The 21,888-nt window shown below is 36.4% G+C and overlaps 1 protein-coding gene across 28 annotated transcripts in view; it reads left to right on the forward strand.

The window, feature by feature from the left end:
• MLLT10 (MLLT10 histone lysine methyltransferase DOT1L cofactor) overlaps window positions 1–21,888 on the forward strand; it is a 236,449-nt gene that overhangs the window by 184,758 nt on the left and 29,803 nt on the right. For 13 of the 28 annotated variants that reach the window (XM_082742092.1, XM_082742099.1, XM_082742103.1 and 10 more), the window contains 3 exons: window positions 3,189–3,236; window positions 3,634–3,660; window positions 20,963–21,141. In XM_082742092.1, the coding sequence (XP_082598218.1) occupies window positions 3,189–3,236; window positions 3,634–3,660; window positions 20,963–21,141 (254 nt within the window). The remainder of the gene's footprint in view (window positions 1–3,188; window positions 3,237–3,633; window positions 3,661–20,962; window positions 21,142–21,888) is intronic. The other 15 variants (XM_082742114.1, XM_082742101.1, XM_082742093.1 and 12 more) reach the window with 2 other exon arrangements.

Below are 21,888 nucleotides of genomic sequence, written 5' to 3' on the forward strand. Positions count from 1 at the left end.
TATTTCATTAGTATAACCTACTTGTAGTTTCATTCTGTACTATTCTCTGCAAAATCTATAATTTAGACTTCAGTAGTGTCTGCTGGTATGATCTTCCTTCTTTATCTACTGAAAGATTTTAAAAGTAAGCATAGTTGTGCCTCTGCAAAATTTTTTCTGACAACTTTTGAGGGAATTATCTTTTTTTTTTCTTAAAAGATTTTATTTATTTATTTGACAGAGATCACAAGTAGGCAGAGAGGAAGGCAGAGAGAAAGGAAGGGAAGCAGGCTCTCAGAGAGCCTGATGCGGGACTCGATCCCAGGACCCTGAGATCATGACCTGAGCCGTAGGCAGTGGCTTAACCCACTGAGCCACCCAGGTGCCCTGAGGGAATTATCTTAAACATCACAAACTTCTGGGTTCTCATATGCAGTGTTCTAATGTTCTTCTTCAGTCTGTATCTACTGCTTCTCTAGGCAATTTTTATTTGTTTGGTTCTGTGACTTATATCTTCGTTATATTATCTTAGTCAATATTTGTCTCACCTTTGTGAAACAACAACAAAACATTTTCCCTTAGACATTTGAGGCTTTGTGAAGTTTTAAAGACTGGATTATATTAATTATTTATTCTCTAGTATGTGATAGAAAATGTTTTATTATATAGAACTTCATAAAATTAAAATGTTACTTCACTGAGACTTGTTTAAAGAATTTAATGAAGGTTTAAGAACCAAGGAAATACTATGTATTAATTAATAGCCATAAGTGTTGAATGTTAAACATATATCCTAATTTGATACATTTTGAAGAGGATCTTAGGACTTAATGGTGGTGGTTCTTCTGGGTGTGTTCATATAATATTACAGAAACTCTTGAAATTGGTGCTTTCTGATAAGGAAATGAGATTATCATCAATACAAAGAAAAATACATCATCAATACAAAGAAAACACTTAAGCCAATAAATTTAAAAAAAAAAACATATTAGGTGCAGTGGGATGAATTTTATGTGACCAGAGAAATTCAGAAAGCTTTAAGAGTTAGAGAAATAATACTAAGCGTATTGTCTCTGTTAAAGAAAAAAGAGAACAGGTAGGACAAAGATACAACGTAAAAATCTTGTTGTAAATTTTAGAAACTTTTAAGGCAAATTGGAAAGACAGAATAGTCATTTAAATATCTTAAAGATTTGTTTATTTATTTGAGAGAGAGAGAGAGCGAGAGCGAGCCCATAGCAGAGGGAGAAGGAGAAAGAGAATCTCAAGCAGACTCCCTGCTGAGTGCAGAGCCTGACGTGGGGCTCAATCCCATGACCCTAAGATCTTGACCTGAGCTGAAATCAAAAGTTGGGTGCTTGACTGAGGGGCAGAGAAAGAGGGAGAGAGAGAATCTCAATCAGGTTCCACACGCAGCACAGAGCCCACTGTGGGGCTTGATTTTCAGGACTCTGAGATCATGACCTTAGCCAAAATCTCAACCTCCTGATCCACCCAGGTGCCCCTATTGGTTACTTTTGTAGTCCATTTGTAATCTAACATATATTTGTCTGGTTTTCATTGTTCTGTTTCAGGTTATGATTTTACTCTAATGCTTTTTAGGTTATTTAACAATTTATTTACCAGTTTTTCTTACTAGACTATAATCTCATTTGGAGTAGTAGGAGTTGGGTTTTATTCATCTTTATTTCATTGACACTTAGCTTGTCATCTACTCGATCTCCATAAATGTTACATCATTGTCAGTTCCTACACAGTCCTAGAGGAGGTTTAATATATTCTTGGGAATATGTTCATTTTCCTTGGGAATTAAACTTTGCATTAGGCAGTTCTTGTTTCTCTCAGAGTAGTAACTTTTTCTTTGCTGCAGTAAGGGAATTTGCTCGTGCATTTGTCTTGGCAATTCTCATTTTTAATATAATTTTGAAATAGTAGATTAAAGTAGCTAAAGAGCTTAGATCTATTTTCACCAGCAGTATTTGCTAATTGATTTCTTTGCCCCATTTACTGTGCATTTAAATTTTCTTTAATTACGGTACTTATAGTTTGTCACGACCATGCTCATTAAACAAATCTCATTTGATGGAGGAGGCAAAGTAATGTCATCCAATTATTCATAAATATCTGCTATAGGATTGAGAATAAGTATGAATGCTAATTGATTTTTACGGGTGAATGTTCTTCCTCAAGAATGGAATCCTACTCAGGTTTGTCATAATAGTTGTAGGAAACTAGATCTTTGTTCTTTACATGTGTCACCTCTTTATTTCAGGCAAGCATTAAGAAGGTGGGGGGTCTAAGATGAAGAGATGAGCACTCAGGCATAACCATATCCTGTTGATCATTTGAGATTCACTATACATAATGAGATACTACTAATGGGAGAAGTTGTTACTGTGAACAGTGTGGAGATTGAGAACCATTGATCTAGATCGTTCTAGATTTAATTTCTTTTTAATCACAATAGACTTGATTTTCCTTCTTACTTGATATAGTTGGGAGTATTCTTTATTTTTATATAATACATTGTTACATTCCAGGATGCAGCAAATGCTACTGTTTGTTCCAGTGTTTGTTCCTGTGCAGAAAGGAATTTGACTAATACTGTATAGCCTTGCTAAGTAGTTTAAGACATATATTTTAGATAAGACAGTAAGACTGCTTCCATTTCAAGTCAGCCAAGCTGTTGGTCTCTTGGATCACTCTAAGTTTCTGGAAGATGGGCTTCAGAGACTCTTAAGTGATAAACATAGAAGGATATTAACATTTGGATGGTGAATCAGCCACTGGGGAGAAAAAGTAATTCTCAGTATGCATGTTAACGACTACAAAGCGAAATGAATTTGTAAGTGTCACATTGAAACTGGAAGAGAGACAGAACCTGAAAAGTGAAGGGATTATTGTAAATGGAAGTGAATTTATAAATATTACTTTTAAATTAACTAAATGGTAATGTCATTAACAATCTATTTAGAATGCTGCCTTTTTTATTTTAGTGAAAACAAATTTATAATGACTTTAAAATTTTCCATAGTTTTGTGTTTATTTTTTATTGTTTTGTTTTACTTTAACCCTTTTAATTTAATTTTATTTATTTTTTTGGACTTTAACCCCCTATAATGTCTTAAATTTCTCAACTTATACCTGTTATGGTAGTTTTTAGAAACTGGTTATTAAAGTTTCAAAATTAAAGTATGTCTTTTCTTTAGACAGAGATGACAATTCTACACTAACAAAGCAGGAACTTAAATTCATAGGTATGTACCAAATTCAAACATGGCTTTAAGGGTAACAGTGTTAAAGTAATCCTAATGTAGTTTAGAAACCTCCTCATATAAAACAGTAGTAGTATCTATAGTCCCAAAAATGGTAACTTAAAGGAATTCTCCATAATTCTGGATGGTTGGTGGGGTGAACTGTTACCATGTTCTTATTGTTGTACATTTTTGGATTTGTCATATAGTCTAAGACATGGTAGGATGGATTTTAGGATTTCTAAAATTATTTACCTGACAGAGTCTAGATGCCTAGACCTTTGATTTTTAAGACCACTTTTTAAATCTATGATCCTTTTCTCTCACTGAGGGAAAGAAGAATCTGAGACCATATTCTATGATTTATAACTATTTTCTGATTCTGTAATGTGTTTTTCAGATATTTCTAGATCAGTTGAGAGTGAGTGTGAGTATTCTGAATCCACTCTTCTTAATCCAGTTAATGTATGCATCTACTGCACCCCTGTCCCTCCCCTAAAAACCTCAGTTTCACATGTTAATGACTAATCTTGCCAGCTATGAATACCTGCACTATGGAACTTCTCCTTCTCAACAGTTTCTTTGCCTTTTTTTTCATTTGAAAAGTATAAAGATCTTTCTGTATCTAAAATCATGGTCATTTACTTTGAGGAAATAATTGTACTGCAAATGGATCCTTTCAGGAACATAAAATCTAAAAGGATAAATACGTATGTAAATAATAATTTCAAGACATATAGTTATAACTTCTTTAATGATCTGCAATATAAAAGGAGTTCAAGGTCATGAAAACTTACTTTGAGCTGAGGAAATGAGCGATCCACAACATGTAACATTTTACCTGATGCTTAAAGAAAGGTTAAAATAGAGCTATTTGGAGATAGGGATCAGGGCTAGACTTGCAGTCCCTGGAATACAAATAGCACAAGGACACATAGGTGTGTAAAGTGATGGTGATACTGACATTTGACATGAAATATATGAAAAATAATAGCTTTAGCTACTAGCTAAAGCAGTTGAAAATAGTTGGTAGTTGGGAAATAGTTGGAGTTGGGGAAAAAAATAAAATCTGTTATTCAGGAAGATTCATCTTGATGTAGCATATAAGGATATTAAAAGGAGCTAGAGAACAGAGAAACCAATTAGTTTTTTGTTGTAATCTAGCTGAAGGTATTGAGGGCCTGAGCGAGGGTAATGGTAATCAGACTAGTAGGACTAATATTACCTAAGAAGAATGGGTAGTAATTCTCAATAAGTTGAATGGCAGTAGCTGGGGAGGGTAGGTATTCGTTTGCCAGTAAGCTGTTGAGGTGGAGATGTTTAGGTGCAAATGAATAGAGGAGGTTCGAGTTTAGGTGTGAAGGAGAATTAGACGTAAGTCCAGATGGGGTGAAAGTAACAAATTGTGAGATTGGTCATAGCTAAGCAAGGTTGGTAGAGAAGACAAGGAGGTGAATCAGGTTTATTTTAAGATAGGAGAGTCTTAGTAGGTGGAAAGGACTCTGGAAAGATAGGTTAGGATGCAAGAGACGAATATTTGATGAACTGAAGAAACTGGACAGATGAACATGTAGAAAAGTTTAACTTGAAGCAAGACAGTAGCTGTGAAAGCATTTAGAGTGGAAGAAAAAAATTAGTTTTTTTTTTACTGTAATTTCAGGTTTATGAATGTTTAAATTAGTAGAAATTTTAGAAGTAGGTTTTGCCCCCAAAAGAAATGGTTACTTTCAGGTATACATCAATAACTTGAGTGTGTTTACAAAAGTATTGTCCTGTTAGTGTACTTGAGAAAAATGTTTTAATAATTACATAATAGTGATAAATAATGATACCTTTATATTTATAAAAACTATGCTTCTGAAGTAGTTACTCTTTCTTGTAATCCTTAGTGTTTCCTGAGAAGTTGTCTCCTCTCTTGTCTTCTTTATCAAGACTGTGTCTGTCCATTTTGTTCTCTGCTTACTCCTAACCGAATTAGTCACCAAGTGGTACCTTCTAAATATTTTTTCTAATTAATTTGAAGGTTCCTAGACATGACTTTTTATACCAGATTTATTATTTTCAAAATCCCACGTTCTCACTAGTCTTTTGGTTTTGTTAGTATACCTGGAGTTGATCAGGTGGACTGATTCAAGCCGATGTGGGAAAAGTGAAGAATGTCCCTTAATCATTTGTGATTAAAACATTATTGTCAAGAATGCCAAATGTTGCTTATCTTACTCTTTTTTAAAGTAATCTTGGGAAAACTAGTAATAATTCGGAAGTTGCTTGGTTGGTGAATCTCACATCAGAATAAGTACAATTAGATCATCTTTAATGATTATCACAATCTTGATAATGTTCTTTTTCTCTGTATAATGCAGTTGATTGCTTTCTTAAGCAGTTTCCCTTTCACATTAATTTCTAGTCATGTATTTGCAGAAGCTATGTGCCAGCTACCCTGATGATTAAACCTACGGTTAGAGACCATGTCTTACATCGTGAGCTGGTTCTATAGATGGCCAGTATTAGTTGTTTCACACCCAGAGGGTCATTTTATTTGAGGATCTTTGGATATGTATATGTGCCTATTCCTGACAAAACAGTATTTTTATATAAAAACAGCTAGGTATTTAGAATCATGCTTCTCAGACTTTTTGGCATTATGTTTATAATATTTGAAGCAACTAATATTTTCATTCAAAAGGTGTATGAAAAACTTATATTAGAGTTGTTTCTGGTTGTGTCAAGATTTAGGAGGCCAAAAATATTTTTTTAAAGATTTTATTTATTTGAGAGTGGGAGTGATGGGGAGAGAGAGAGAGCACACAGGGGGAGTGGGAGAAGCAGACTCTCTGATGGGCAAGGAGCTCAATGCAGGGTTCATCCTGGGTCCCTGGGATCATGACCTGAGCCAAAGGCAGATGCTTAACTGACTGAGCCACTCAGGTACCCCAAGACCAAGAATACTTAATTCATGTTGGCAGTAATAGAGCATTTGATTTTCTACTCAGATCAGTCCTAAAGAAACTATGGAGAGAAAATAAATCACTGTAATGAAAATAAATCACTGTAATGAACAACATAAAAATGAGGGAAGATCATAATAACTTGAAACAAGGCAAATATTTGAAAGAAACAAGTAGAAATTTTAGGTATGGAAAAGTGTAATGGGATAAATAACAGTGGATACAGTGAGAAACAAAATAATAAATGGGTTTCATACATATTTAAATTAAAAATGATATGATATGGAGAATAGAAATAGACTCTAGATAATAGGAGCCCCAGAAATAGATAGAGAGGAAAATGGAGAGAAGGAAATAATCTGAAGGCATGAGTAAGAAACTTCTTCCTTAAAAAAAAGATGAGCAATCTTAGATTGAAGTGGTCAAAGAAAAAGAGTGAAGGAAAAATCCTCATCTAGACTCATTAAAAGGGGACATTTTAAAATAGCAAAGATAGGGAAAGAATTCTAAAACATGGACTCGTAAAATGAAGTCCTTCTTAGAGATATACAAGGACTGTATAGAGGTAAGTTCAATTCTGGGGCGCCTGGGTGGCTCAGTGGGTTAAAGCCTCTGCCTTCGGCCCAGGTCATGATCCCGGGACCCTGGGATCGAGCCCCGCATCGGGCTCTCTGCTCACTGCAGAGCTTGCTTCTCTCTCTCTCTCTCTGCCTGCCTCTCTGCCTACTTGTGTTCTCTGTCAAATAAATAAATAAAATCTTAAAAAAAAAAAAAAGTAAGTTTAATTCTAAGGAGGTGTGGTACAACGTATGAAAAGGCTAGATTTAATAGAAGTAATTACCATAGCAAAAAAAATTGGAAGTAATGGAAATAAAAAGATTATAGTCCTATTTCTTGTAGAATCTTCTGGATTCAGTTATCAAATGTTATTTAGGCATCTTATCTAGCAACTTGGAAATATATCTGTGATATGTTTTCCCTGACACCAAACCAAGAACAACAAATTATATAATGCATGAGATAATATATACATGGTTCAAAGGATTGTTAATTTCTTATATTCTTTTTTCATGGTGCTCAGATTCTATTTGAAGAGGCAGAAATATAAATGAATAATAGAATAAAATGTTAGACAAATTATTATGGTTATGTTAAAATACTAGGTTTGAGAGTAGTTTTTTTTCTTGTCTTCATTTTTTAAAATTGATTGTGGTCATTACTTAAATGTTTTTATTTAAATTATAGAAAGCCTCTAAAGAAGAATGGCAGATTGTTTTAATAGCTGCCACACCTAATGAGATTATATTCTTCATTTTAGTTGGCAGCTTTTTCCTACTAAACCTTCCTTTTAATTTTCTTAAGAAACAGGAAAAAAATCATTGTGTAGTGAACTTAATGATGTTTGTCATGTGGCTTATGATTGATATTTTAGGTAAGTCTCATTTCTTCTTAGTTGAAATACTCTCCTTCATTAACCTGACCACCTATATTTCTATACTTCATTTGAGGTAATTCTTCTATAGAAAAAAAATGCACACCATGTACACACTCGTATCATTATAGATTTGTGATACTAACCTTGAGTGACATTTAAATTGCTTGGCAGTGTTAATATACATCTCTAAGAACCTCTTACTTTTCGCTGTGGTTATTTTTTTAAACTTTTACTGCCTGAAAATTTCATCTTTTCATCATCCAATTCTCCGCAAACCTCCTTGGTTCGTACCCATCCCCTTTTCTTTCTCTCCAGTCCTGCTTTCAATCCAGAGTTAGGCTTGTACTGTGGATCTCAACCTTCTGTGCCCTATCAGAAACCTTGTCATTTTAGTTGCCTTATCCTCTCACCATCACTTTTTTTGGCTCATCTACATCTAAACATGCTCTCGTGTCTCTGCCTCTTCCTGAAAAAGCACAAAAGAACCCAAACCTTCCTATTCATGTACCTATCCCTTCAACTGTTCTGCCTCCACTCATTTAAGATTTTCTCTTTGTTTTGGGTGATATGTCTAGGTGTGACTTTTATTCTTCTTAGGGCCTCTTTGCTTCCTGATTGAGAGAATTCATGTCTTTCATCAATTCTGGACACAGCTGAAGCCATATTTAAAAATACTGATTCTTTCTATTCTTTCTGTTCTTCAGTAATTTTTGTTAGATATATTTGGACTTTCATTCTGTCCTTCATGTCCCTTATTCTTTCTTTTCTTTTTTTTAAAAAAAGATTTTACTTATTTATTTGACAAACAGAGATTACAAGTAGGCAGAGAAGCAGGCAGAGAGGGAGAGGGAAGCAGGCTCCCTGCTGAGCAGAGAGCCCGATGCGGGGCTCCATCCCAGGACCCCGAGATCATGACCTGAGCCGAAGGCAGAGGCTTAACCCACTGAGCCACCCAGGAGCCCCGCTTAATCTTTCTTTTATAATTCCCATCTATTTATTTATTTATTTATTGAACATTTTATTTACTTATTTATTTGACAGAGAGAGAGAGAGAGATGACAAGCAGGCAGAGAGGCAGACAGAGAGAGAGGAGGAAGCAGGCTCCCGCTGAGCAGAGAGCCCGACGCGGGGCAGGCGCCCCATAATTTCCATTTCTTAATTTCTCTGTGCTGTATCTGGGTAATTTCTTTTGATCTTTTTGTGTTCACTCATCATCTCTTTAGCTCTATTAATTTACCATTTCACCTGCCTGAGGGGAGTAAAGATATTTAGTGAATTTGTTTTTCAGTTTTTGTAATTCTTTGTGTTCCTTTCTGAAATGGACCTGGTCTGGTTTGGTTTTTCTTTTTCTTGTTTTTAAGAACATGTAAGCCCTTTTTTCATATCTAAAAATATTTTTATTTTGATACAGTCTTAAACTTACTAGTATATAGTATAGAGAACTTTATCTGCCTAAACCATTTGAGACTAAGTTGCAGATAGAGTGCCATTTTCAGCCCTGAACACTTAAATAGTCTTTACAAACAAGGACATTTTCCTGTAAAATCACAGTATGATGATCAAAAATAGGAAATTAACATCACCATGTTACTACCATCTACTCTTCAGATATTATTCGAATTTAGACAGTTATCTCAAAATTTTATAGGCTCTTTATTTTGGGATTTAGTTGATTTTTTTTTTCATTATTAGAGTCGTGTTCTTGGAGCAGGATATCATATATATGATCTTTCCATTGCATGTATCAGATGGCACATAAGCAGGCATTTTTTAATGAAAAGGCTTTCTTTTCTCCTTTATAATTAGTATGTGATGTAGAATTAACTGTGAGACTATGTAAATATCCCATTCTTCATGACACTTTCAGTTTATATCAGTGTGGACCTACAGATTTATGTGGGTTATGACTGGTTTACTGTGATGCTCCAGTTGTTCCCTGGTCAGCTAGTGGGGGCCCCTTAAGGTGGCACTGTGTCCTTTGGCATATCCCCATTATTCTTTGAACACTTCCTTTTTTTCTGACACGATATTAGTTTTCTATTGCTGTCATAACAAATAACCACAAAATTAGCAACTTAAAAGCTAATAAAAAACTTAGCACGCAGTCAGAAGTCTGGTTGTGTTAGCTGGTTTCTCTGCTTAGAGTCTCACAAGGCTAAAATCAAGGTGTTGGCTCGCTGGGTTCTTATTGTTAGGAGTGTGTGGCATTAATTCACTTCCAAGCTCTTTTAGGTTGTTGGCAGAACTCAGTTCTTTGCAGTTGCAGTACTGAGGTCCTCATTTCCTTTCTGGCTGACAGCTAAGGGTCTCCCTTAGCTCCTTAAGGTTTCTATCCCATCCTTTCACATGTCCCTATGTCTTAGAGCTAGTAAAGGTGAGTTGATTCCTTTGTATGCTTAGAGTCTCTCTAACTTCCCCTTCTGTGGGCTCTTTCTTGTTTTCTTATCTGTTGCATTTTTCACTGACTCTTGCCTTCATGTTCTCCTTTTATGGGTTTATATGATTACACTGGGCCTACCTACATCATCCAAGATACTCCATTTCTTTTAAGGTCAGCTTATCAGTATCTTAATTCAATTGACCCAGTTTCTTCATAGTAGGACCTTGATTAGTGTTTGACTATCAGGCGAAGGGAACTTCGGGCTGGAGGGTGGATGTCACTAGAAGACTGTCTACCACAGCAGGGTATGCCAGGTTCTTTTTTTTTTATGTAGACTGTTATTTCTTTCCTGCATGTACTTTTTATTCCTCTGCATAGGTTTTTAATAATTTATAATATTTATCTCATAATCTTTGCTCTTTATTTTCTAAGGTTCTTGGAGGACAGTCAAATAATAATGTTTGTATCTGCTAATTTGTGATGAAGGGGATCATTTTCTTCTGTCTTCTCTGATTTTGGTTTGTGAACTCATTTTATAGCCTGGGTTAAGGATATATCCCTTCGGAGAAATTTTGTGTGGATTTCTGTTGTGTACTCAAGTGACAGTATCACCTGGACCCTTCTTAATTTAACATTTGGGATTTATTAGGCACATGGGTAAATTCAAACCCAAAACCTAGTTGAAGGCAAGTCTGTGGCTTATAAATTCAAAGGGTAACTTTTCATGTCCTATCCAGAGCTCAAATCTAATTGAACTGACTTCCTTGTCCTTTCCTGATGCTGTGATTTTTATGTTTTATGTTTTGTAGGGTTTTGGGGGGGCGGGAACGCGTGCACGGACAAGGGCTGGCTTATCTTTACCCCAAAAATGTATCTCTTGGAAAGTCTATATAAACAATGTCTTGATCAGTTTTAATTTTTCATCCATTGGGGGCTCAAGGTATTCTCTGTTTTCCTTGTGGACATTAGAGCCAAAGCCCCTGGGTTACTAATACAGGTTGGCTCCTCTAGGACAACCTGTTAAAAGCTTTTTCCTGTATATTTCTAAGGATTTCCCTTACATCATATAGGCTCAAGTATTCATTCTTAGGTCATTTTAATTAGGGAGGTTTTAGGTTGCCTGGTTGGCCTCCTTGCCAGAAATAGAAGTTTTCCCATTGATTTATCTTTTAAACCACTTTCTACTGGCTCTACAACTACTACTATACTCAGGTCAGAAATAGTTTTCACATTACCAAATCTAGTGGATGTTTTTCAGTCCTTATCCTAGATGACGTCTTCGCATATTTGTCTTTGTTGAGGACTTCCAACTACTGGAAGCTCCTTTCCCTTCTCTGTCCCTTCCTTTCAAGTCCCTTCCTGGCATGTCCTTTCCTGTCCTTCCCCTACCTTGTCTCTTCTAACATTATACTTAACTTGGTTGTTCTGTTGTTTTGACCATTTCTTGTTTGTTTGTTTGTGTTTTTGTTTTGACCATTTCTTATTAATTTTCTTTTGGCTTTTCCTTTATCCTAATTTAGTGTTGAAATTCCTTGGGGCTTAGTCCTGAGCCTCTGCTTTTCTCACTTCAAAATTGTCACCAAATTTAAGTACCTAAAATCTTTCATCCAAACTTTTCAGTAGTTACTTAAATTTTATTTCCCTGATTCCACTGTATCATTGTCTTTCAGGGCCTTGTTCACATTGTTTCCAAAATGATCTTTTTAACAATACAGTTCTGATCATGCCACAAAAATACAGTTTGGTTGAAATGCTTTAATGGCTTTCCATTAGGATGAAATTGAAAAGTTCTTTATTTTCAAAAAAAAAAAAAAAAGCCCTTTATGACCTGCAGGGTTCTCCATGAGCTGGCTTTTTGGCTGACTTCTGGCTTCACCTTAAGCATTTTATTTCTTTGCTTATTATACTACATTGGCCATATCAGTTAGGGTTCATTGAATGTAAGCCACAGAAGTGGATTCTGTCAAATTTAAGCAAAAAATGAATTTTTTGGATATGTACAATTGTTTCAGAGAATTAAAAGCCCCATTTCAGACCTCTGGGGGAAGAGAAATTGGGTAGATTCGAGGGCTAGGTAAACAAGAATTAGTAGAATCCTAATATTACTACCATTAGACTAACGGGTCTGACCATTTTTGCCCTTGTGTGTATGCCTTCAGGATTTAAATTCCCAGGAGAGACTGTTTCAGCTTGGGTTGCCATGTTTATCCCTGAGCTGAGAGTGTATGTAATGGAGGAGGGATATTTCTCTGATAGAAAATAGGATGTTATTTGGACACAAAATGGGAAGAATTCTGGGCAGGTAAAAATAACAGAAATGGGTCTCTCTTTTTTTAGTTTATGTGTTATATCTTAACAGAGGCCTGGTCTGCTAATCTTAATTAAGCTACCCCTTATACTCAATACATTCTACTTTTCCAGCATAGCATAGTATTTGTCTGATTATTTAATGTCTGGATCCTTCGCTTTAAGAACCATAAATGAAAGGATGGATACCTTTTTTTTTTTTTTTTTTTGTAATATCTTCATCTAGTATTTTGTCTGGGTATATTAGGCATAAATATTTGTAGAATACTGTAAACCAGAGTCAGCTATGCAATATTCAATTGATTATGTCAAAATAACATTTAAAAACATTTTTTTAAAGATTTCATACTGAAATAGGAAAGTATGTTAAGTATAAAAGGCTTAAAAATTTTTAATATATAGGTAGCTATATAAAGCTAAACAAAACCATAAACTATATACCCAGAAGTTTGAGGATACATAAAAATGTCAGCAGAGTTTGTGGATGATTTTTCCCCCCTACTTTACCATCTATTTAAGATTTTTGATAATTACTATGTATTATTTTTGTAGGTAAAGTCAAAAGAAACAATGTAGAATTGTTCATATCTATAAAAATAAGAGCAGCCTAAGAAATGGTTAATGCTTGCCGAAAGAGATTGAAGAGCACCTATATTCCATCAAGTTGGCCAAGAGTCTTTGGAGAGAAAGCTCTAACTTTTTCTAAATTTTATTTAGCCTCTTTGAATAATGAATGTGTTAATCAATATAGACACATATTGCACAATCTAGAAAGGGAAAGGCAGAACAATCCTGTTACTTATTAGTCACCAAAGGAAAAGGAAATTAAGGCAACATTAACAACGGAATCTTTCTATTGTTGTATGTATTATTCTGTTTACTTCTTTTAACATTAATAGGTATTCCTCCTTTATATTTTGTAATATGGTTACTATTTATCAAACACTTAATATGTAGTAAGAGATTAATAACAGTAGTATGTGTTTTACATGAATTAGTTAATCCTTGCACCAGCCCTGTGAAATCATTGGTGCCATCCTCCCTTTGTAGATGAGGTTCAGAGAGGTTATTTGCATGAGGCAACAGGTTTTGGATTTTTAACTACTTTCACACCATATTAACCTCCAGAAAAGAATATGCAGTCCTAGGATGGAGTTAGGGATAGCTTAACAAGTTTAGTCGTTTACTAGGTTAAATATTCCTCAGGACTTATCCCATTCATTTACTGTGGTTCACTGCTGAATAGACAACTTGATACAGTACTGATTTGGCCTCCCAGGCAGTTTGAAATTGGGAAGTGGGAACTCTGGTTGGTGACCACTAACAGTTAGGTCACTGGTCATGTATACTCCTGTCTAGTATACTGTTTTTATGTAATTGCCATGGCACACTAATAAAAGCTTAGGTCTCAACAGTGTTTTCTTGGCTCTGTCTATTCTATATACTATTCTTCCTAAAATCATCATTTGTCTCCATGTTTCCAAATCTATTTTCATTCTGTGTCTGAACGAGTCTTTCAGCATCATTTGATGCAGTTGATATGCCCTTTCTTTAGATTGTCTTCTCTGGTTTTCTTACCTCAGTGATATCAGTTTTCTTTTTTTTCCTTTTAATCAATCAGTCAATTAATTAATTAATTATTTTTAAAAGATTTTATTTATTTGACAGAGAGAAATTACAAGTACACTGAGAGGCAGGCAGAGAGAGAGAGAGAAGGAAGCAGGCTCCCTGCTGAGCAGAGAGCCCGATGCGGGACTCGATCCCAGGACCCTGAGATCATGACCTGAGCCGAAGGCAGCGGCTTAACCCACTGAGCCACCCAGGCGCCCCTTTATTTATTTATTTTTAAAGATTTTATTTATTTATTTGACAGACAGAGATCACAAGTAGGCAGAGAGGCAGAGAGAGAGAGGGAGAGGAGGAAGCAGGCTCCCTGCTGAGCAGAGCGCCCGATGCGGGGCTCGATCCCAGAACCTTGGGATCATGACCCGAGCCAAAGGCAAAGGCTTTAACCCACTGAGCCACCCACGCGCCCCTGATCTCAGTTTTCTTTGCAGATTCTTTTTCCACGCTAACCATCCTTGAAATGTTGAGGGTCTTCAGGACTTAGTCCTAGGCTGACGTTTTTCTCTTTTACAAGCAAAAATGCACTTTGTTCCACTTTTCACCACCTCAGTAAATGGCACTTCTAATTACTACCCGATTCATTTGTAATATTTTAGTATAGTATAGTATAGTATTTTTTTTCTTTATCTACGTAATGTAGCTTATCATCAAGTTAGGTTCATCTGACCTCTAGATGCACTTCAGATCCGTCTTTCTCCAAGCTTTTCCATCACACTACTGCCTTAGTCCTGAGGGATGTCATCTTTCACCTAGATTGTAGAATAGCCTTCTAAATGACCTTTTTGTTTCCACTCTTCCTCTTTTCAGTTCATTACAGCATAGCAGTTAGAGGGATGATCTTCTAAAAAAAACTGTCATGCTATATTTGCATTTGGTGTCTTTCCATTGACTTAGTTTACATTCGGAACACCTCTCCATGGCTGTTCCTTCCCTTCTCTCCAGTTTGTTCTACCACTCTCTCCACTATGCTTTACCTGTATTACCTATTTTTTTCTTCTCTATTTCATTGTTTTTTGAACAAGCTTTTCTACTTTACTCTGTTCATGTAACACCTGCCTGTCTAAACTTTAGGTCTTGGCTTACGTATCATTTTTTCAGACAGATATTTTCTGCTTCTTGATTTGTCACTAGTGGTTCTCTTTGCCTTCAATCATAGTACTTATCACAATTTATAGTTATGTGTTTGTTTTAATGTTTGCCTCCCTGATTAACTTGTAAATTCTTGGAGAATAGAGATCTTGTCTGTCTTGTTCCCAGCTTTATTCCCTGCTCCTAGCATAGTGCCAGTCTTCTAGTAGACACACAGTAAATATTGGTTGGTTGAATGGATGGGCGAATCAGTACATCATTACCATTTCTATATCTTTGCTTCTCCTCTCTGTCTTGAACAAATGAATTTTGGGTATTTTCCTAGAGTTTATGCATTACAGAATTCAGTTCTGTTTAAGTCAGTGAATGTCACCGTGATTTGGATTAAGGTAATTAACTGGTGGAAGATGGAAATAGAGTAAGTTAAATAGAAAACAGGTACAGAACAATCCAAGGAGGATTATTTATCTTTTGAATAAAGATCTAGAGGTCTTACTAAAGCATTTTTTCATGCTGTACCAGTCATACCCTGAAGTATGAGGGAGTTTAGGAGAGTCAGTGATCATCATCTTCAAAAAGATTTAGGTATTTATACTGCCCTGCCTTAATAGGAAACGAAAATTTTATTTGTTCTTTTTATAGTAGTAACGGGAGTTCCAGAGTTTCAAAGTGTAATCACCACACTGCACATTTAGCTGTTCAGTTTCCTCTTTAGGCTCTACAGCAGTATAAAAATAAGTTTAGAGATTGGAGGTCCTCATTCACCATGGTTTTTTGCTTTTCACTATTACACTTTAATATATATTACTACATGTGGCAATGGTATTTTCAGTTTTGAAAGAATATTAGGGACATTAGAGGACCTGATAATTATAAAACTATACATTCCTGACCTAAAGATAAAATTTTAATTAGAGCAATAACTCTGAAGTAGCTATGGCTGCCATTATGGAAACTTACTGTGTATGAGGCACTGCTAGAGCCTTTACATGGACATTCTCAAAGAAAACCCTATAAGGTAGCTACTACTCACTTTTAGAAAAATATGGAGGCTCAGAAAGCTTAAGTAGTTTTTTTTTTTTTTTTAAGATTTTTTTTTTTTTTTTAATTTATTTACTTGAGAGAGAGACCGTGAGAGAGAGCATGAACGAGGAGAAGGTCAGAGAGAGAAGCAGACTTCCCATGGAGCTGGGAGTCCGATGCGGGACTCGATCCCGGGACTCCAGGATCATGACCTGAGCCGAAGGCAGTCGTCCAACCAACTGAGCCACCCAGGCGTCCCGCAAGCTTAAGTAGTTTGATTAAGATTACATTCTGTCAAAAACTTACACCGGTGGTCCTCCCCGCACCCTCCCCTGGCCCCAGTGTGCTGTCTCCAGCTGACTTTTAGTTTTAAGAGTTGGAGATTCCATCTATGTGCTCCACCACTAAAAAATTAGATTGTTAGCAGTCTACCTTTCACAGTAGTTTGCTGCAGAAGCTGAGTTCAGGTGTTGCTCTCTGGAACGCCTCCACCCCAGTCTCTTCCTCTGAAGTTCAGTTGTCCTTCATAGCATGTATCCTTATGGTACCAGTATTGCCATCCTGTATCATAGTAGTTTATGAATACTTACTAGCTCTGCTGTGAGACTATTAGTTCTTTGAAAGTAGAATTCCTTTCTGTTCTTCTTTATCTTCAGTGCTTTTTTTTTTTTTAACAGTAAGGCTCTCCATATGTATTTATTGAAAGAAATATGAAGTAATGAACTTTTAAAAAAATTTTTTTCAGTGTATGTCCATCCTTTGGAATATAAGGTCTGTAAATACTTGCTTCATTTACATGCTGTCTCTTTTCTGTCCTTCACAGCCGAACTTCTTAAGTGAGTTCATCTTGCCAAGGTTCATTGTCTCATTTAATAACTCTCCTTTTAGGGCACCTGGGTGGCTCAGTGGGTTAAGCTGCTGCCTTCGGCTCAGGTCATGATCTCAGGGTCCTGGGATTGAGTCCCGCATCGGGCTCTCTGCTCAGCAGGGAGCCTGCTTCCTCCTCTCTCTCTCTCTCTCTGCCTACTTGTGATCTCTCTCTGTCAAATAAATAAATAAAAAATCTTAAAAAAAAAAAAACTCTCCTTTTATGGCCTGACCTAGAATAACCAATGGAATTATTTGACCTGTTCTTTTCAAATTCTCTAAGTGGTTTCTAAAATTCTCTTAAGTTCTCTTTATTTTGTTTTTTGTGGTCTGTCTTTAAGTGGTAACATTCTGTAGGATTCTGTGTTTGGTCCTCTTGATCATGCTGAAAACTTCCCCTGGGTGATCTCATTTTACCATTCCTTGGTTTTGACTAGCTTCCGCATCAGGAGTTGTACATCACGCATTTACAGGGGCTAGATAGCTAACATAAATGAGCGGAGAGGTGAAGAATAATGACAGGACTCTGGTGGATTAAAGAACCTATGCCGTGGCCAGAGCTCCAGCAGATTGTTGCTCTTTCAGAATGTAGCATCCAGTATTGATAGAACTTCAGTTTTTCAGGAGAAATAAGAATTCACTTTTTTTTTTTTTAAAGATTTTATTTATTTATTTGGTAGACACAGCGAGAGAGGGAACACAAGCAGGTGGAGTGGGAAAGGGAGTAGCAAGCTTCCTGCTGAGCAGGGAGCCTGATGTGTGGGGCTCGAGCCCAGAACCCTGAGATCATGACCTGAGTCAAAGGCAGACGTTAACGACTGAGCCACCCAGGCGCCTCACTTTTTTTTTTTTTTTAAGATTTTTTATTTATTTGACAGAGAGAGAGAACAAGTAGTCAGAAAGGCAGGCAGAGAGAGAGAGGGAAGCAGGCTCCCCGCCGAGCAGAGAGCCCAATGCCGGGCTTGATCCCAGGACCCTGAGATCATGACCTGAGCTGAAAGTCAGAGGCTTTAACCCAGTGAGCCACCGAGGCGCCCCTAGAATTCACTTTTAAATACTATGTTTTGGGGCATCAGGGTGGCTTAGTCGGTCAACCACCTGACTCTTCATCTCAGGCTCATGAGATCAAGCCCCACATTGGGCTCTGCACTCAGTGTGCTCAGGGGGAGTCTGCTTGAGAGCTTTTTCTCTCTCTCTCTGCTCCTCCCCCAACTCTTGTGCTTGTGAACTCTCTCAAAGAAATAAATCTTTAAAAAGTATTGCTAAATTAATTTTTTTAAAAATACAGAGTTCCGGTGTTTCAAAATATGAACTAGTTTAAGATTTCAAACACAGGGCAGGCCAACAGAAAGTCTTTTTGAGTTTTCATGTTTACATATGCTAACTTTACTATTCTTCTGCCTCCTGGATTTGTATCTCCACACCTGCTTTTTCTGCTGAGTTTCAGGCTGATCCTGTTCCGTTCTAGACTGTGTTCTGCAGTTCTGAATTCTGTTTTCCACAGGTATCTCAAAGACCATGATGAGTGACCTGAACTTCAAACTTCTGTTAGGGAAGTGGTTTCAGTAGCTGTGAATATGAATATTTAGTAGATAAATTCCACCATCTACTAGGTCACTAAGCAGAATTTTTCTTTAAACTTCTGTTTTCTCTTGTGTAAAATGGGAGTGACGTTTACCACATTGGCCTATTACACTATCACATACATTTACAGGGGCTAGTGTAGTAAGTGTACTACATATAGTAACCAAACATTAGATGCTCCCGTGGCTCTGCCTGCTTCAGTGAGTGGTGTTACCAGTCCCACCTGCTGGTACAGTCATCCTTGACTCTTCTTTCGTATTTATTCTTCAGGTCCTATTAGGTACCAGTCCTATGAACTTTGCTTTTAGAATATCCCTTGACTACTGTTACATTAGTTTAATCTCTGTTTTTGTGCATCAGTATTATTATAGCAACCCTTCAGCAGCTTTCTTAGTCTCTGATGAAGGCTCTCCCCAATTTAGTCTCAGCCTTGTCTTGCTTAAACATCAATCTGAGCACATGAAGCTTCTGTTTACAATCCTTCAGTGGCTTCCTGTTGTCTCTAAATTTTTAATGTTTTGGTTTTTAATGTTCTTGATCTGATTCCTGCTTATTTTTTAGCCTCATTCATGTGTGAGCTACAGATGGTATTTACAGGTTCTTATATTTCTTTCTCAAACCACCCTTCACCTCAGTTCTACAGCTCCTTTAGAAATTAATTTAAAAGGCTTCCATCTTGTCCAGTAAGATTTTTGACCCTCATCCTCTCACCCCAGGTCTGGGTTAGATACCCCTTTTTATGTGCTTGGGGGCCGCTAAGGATATCTCTATCCTATCACTTTTCACAGTCTTTTGTAATTGTCTTTTCCACTAAGCTTCTTCTTCTTCTTTTTTTTTTCTTTCCACTAAGCTTCTTGAAGGCAGAGACCACATATCTTGAATGGCTTTGTATCTCCAGGGCTTAGACTAATGTCTGATGAACAGTAAGCTCTCAGATGTTTGCAGAATGGATACATGTATTGAATGAATAAATTTTCTTTTTTTTTCTTGAGAAATTACAGATATAAAAAGGATCTTACGACCCTCATTTATTTGTAAGGCCTTTAAAAGTGTCCCAGTTCCTTTATTTCCTTGTTTGGAGATTATGGCTGATTTTATTATGAATCAATAACATTTATGTTGTTTAGAACAAAGTAAATTATACTATTAACAAATAATTATTGTTGCCTTCAAGGGCTATGGTTTCTCAAACTTTATTATTATTTTTTATCGCAACCCACTTAGCTTCATGTTTTTCTTGCTTTCCTCTTGTTACAATGTTGAGTTCTTAGGATCTTACTGTCTCCTACCCTCCCAGGAGCCGTGGTTTGTATCAAGATTTCTCAGTTTCCACACTATTGACACTATGAACCAGATAATTCTTAGTTGTGAGGAGCTGTCATGTGTATTTTAAGATGTTTAGCATCATCCCAGGCCTCTACTGTTGTGTGTCAGTTGTGCCCCTTAGTTTTGACAACTAAAAATGTCTTCAGACATTGTCACATGTCTCAGTGGAACAGGATCATCCCTGATTGAGAACCCTACTGGTCTCTAGATCTTCCCATCTCTCACTTTTATCCTCAAAGAGCTTCTCCTCTGTGGAGCATGTGAGCATTGTCGCCCATCTTTATTAAAAAACAACAACAACAACAGATGCTTTTTTGGGGGTAGGGGTAACTCCTTTTTCCTCTTAACTTTTATTTATCATCTTTGTTCTTCCTCTTCCCATCCACTTTTCAGAGTGAATTCTTTCACTCTTTTCTCCATTTCTTTCTTGCTTGTAACTCCATGGTGCCTCTGAAAATAACTTTCAAGCCTTCCATCCTCTTTTCTTGAGTTCCTGGTAGTGAATGTTACCACTACGTAGTAGTCCATGTTGTCATTGTCTCTTAATCCTCCGTGCTCCACCATCCCTACCCCACTCATCCACCCCATTCAGTCATTAAGTCTGTTCATTTTACCTTTGGAATATCTTTAGAATCTACTTACTGGTCTTTGAATCTCAAGTATAGTTCTATTCCATTTTATTTTTTCCATTGTAACCTGGGTGACCTTTCTGAAACAGACTCTTCCCCTTTCAGACCTTCTTAATCATGAGTTCTGGGGCTCCAGTATCTGCATTTTGAAAAGCTTATCAGGTGATTTTAACACAACTCTAATTGTGTCATTCTCCCATTTAGGAAATATTTCTTTGCCTTTAGGAATTCCTAAAACTGTTATTTTTTATAAGGCGCTTTTGATGTGATCCCAGTCTATTAGCAAAGCCATTTTTGTTACAAAAAATGACTTAGGTTCTTTTTAAAAAGTGTTTTGTGACAAGTCAGTATTTAGTCATTTAGTTATTGATACATTATTAATGACTGCCAATAAAATTTATCATTGAGGGGAGGGAGGAAATGTGGGTATTCTGACTTAATGATTACTATTATGTGTCTATGACAGATTTGGTGGCTAAGTTTTAAAATGTTTAAATGATTTTTTTTTCTTGCAGGTATTTATAACAGCAATGATGTAGCAGTATCATTTCCAAATGTAGTATCGGGCTCAGGATCTAGTACTCCTGTCTCCAGTTCTCATTTACCTCAGCAGTCTTCTGGGCATTTGCAGGAAGTGGGAGCTCTCTCCCCATCAGCAGTGTCATCTGCAGCCCCTGCTGTTGCTACAACTCAGGTAAGTTGTTAAAATGTTATGAAGTAACCTATAGGCGGATCTGTCGTTTTCTAAAAGTGAGTTTGACTGGAGAAGAAAGAAATTGAATAGGGCTTTCTGTAGGAATTTATGAACTACCTCTATTTGTTGTGACATGTAAATTAGTAATTTGGTGCAAACTTTCATTCTTTTTAAAAAGTAGGACTTAGTGGGGTGACTGGTTGGCTCATTGTACAGCATGTGACTCTTAATCTCAGGGTTGTGGGTTCGAGCCCCAAATTGGGTATAGAAATTTCTTAGAAATAAAATCTTTAGGACTTAGTAAATATGATCCAGTTTTGGACTTCTGTGGTTTTAAACATTCCTTTTACAATTTTAAAAATCACAGAAATAACATTATTTTTTAAAAACTGGCATTAGAGAATAATGGGATAAAGAGTGATTGATTCCTTTAAGTACTGTATTGTTTTCCTCCTAGTGGGAGAGAAAGAATGTACATAAATATTGTAAATAAGTGACTGTGCTTATTGTACATTTATCCCTTTCCTTTACTTTAGATATGTAAAGTTACTAGTCTTCAGGAATCCTTTAAAAGCAAGAGTCCTTTCAGAAAAATCGTAATCTTGCATTATACAAATAGGATAGTAAATAGGCAGAGCTGAGTGCTTGCAGACACACCACACACACACACACACACACACACACACACACACACACTTTGCCAAAGGTAATAATTTAAAATTCCTTAAGTATGTATTTTTTATTTGT

The sequence above is a fragment of the Mustela nivalis genome (genome assembly GCF_964662115.1).
Source record: "Mustela nivalis genome assembly, chromosome: 7".
NCBI classification, from domain to species: domain Eukaryota; kingdom Metazoa; phylum Chordata; class Mammalia; order Carnivora; family Mustelidae; genus Mustela; species Mustela nivalis.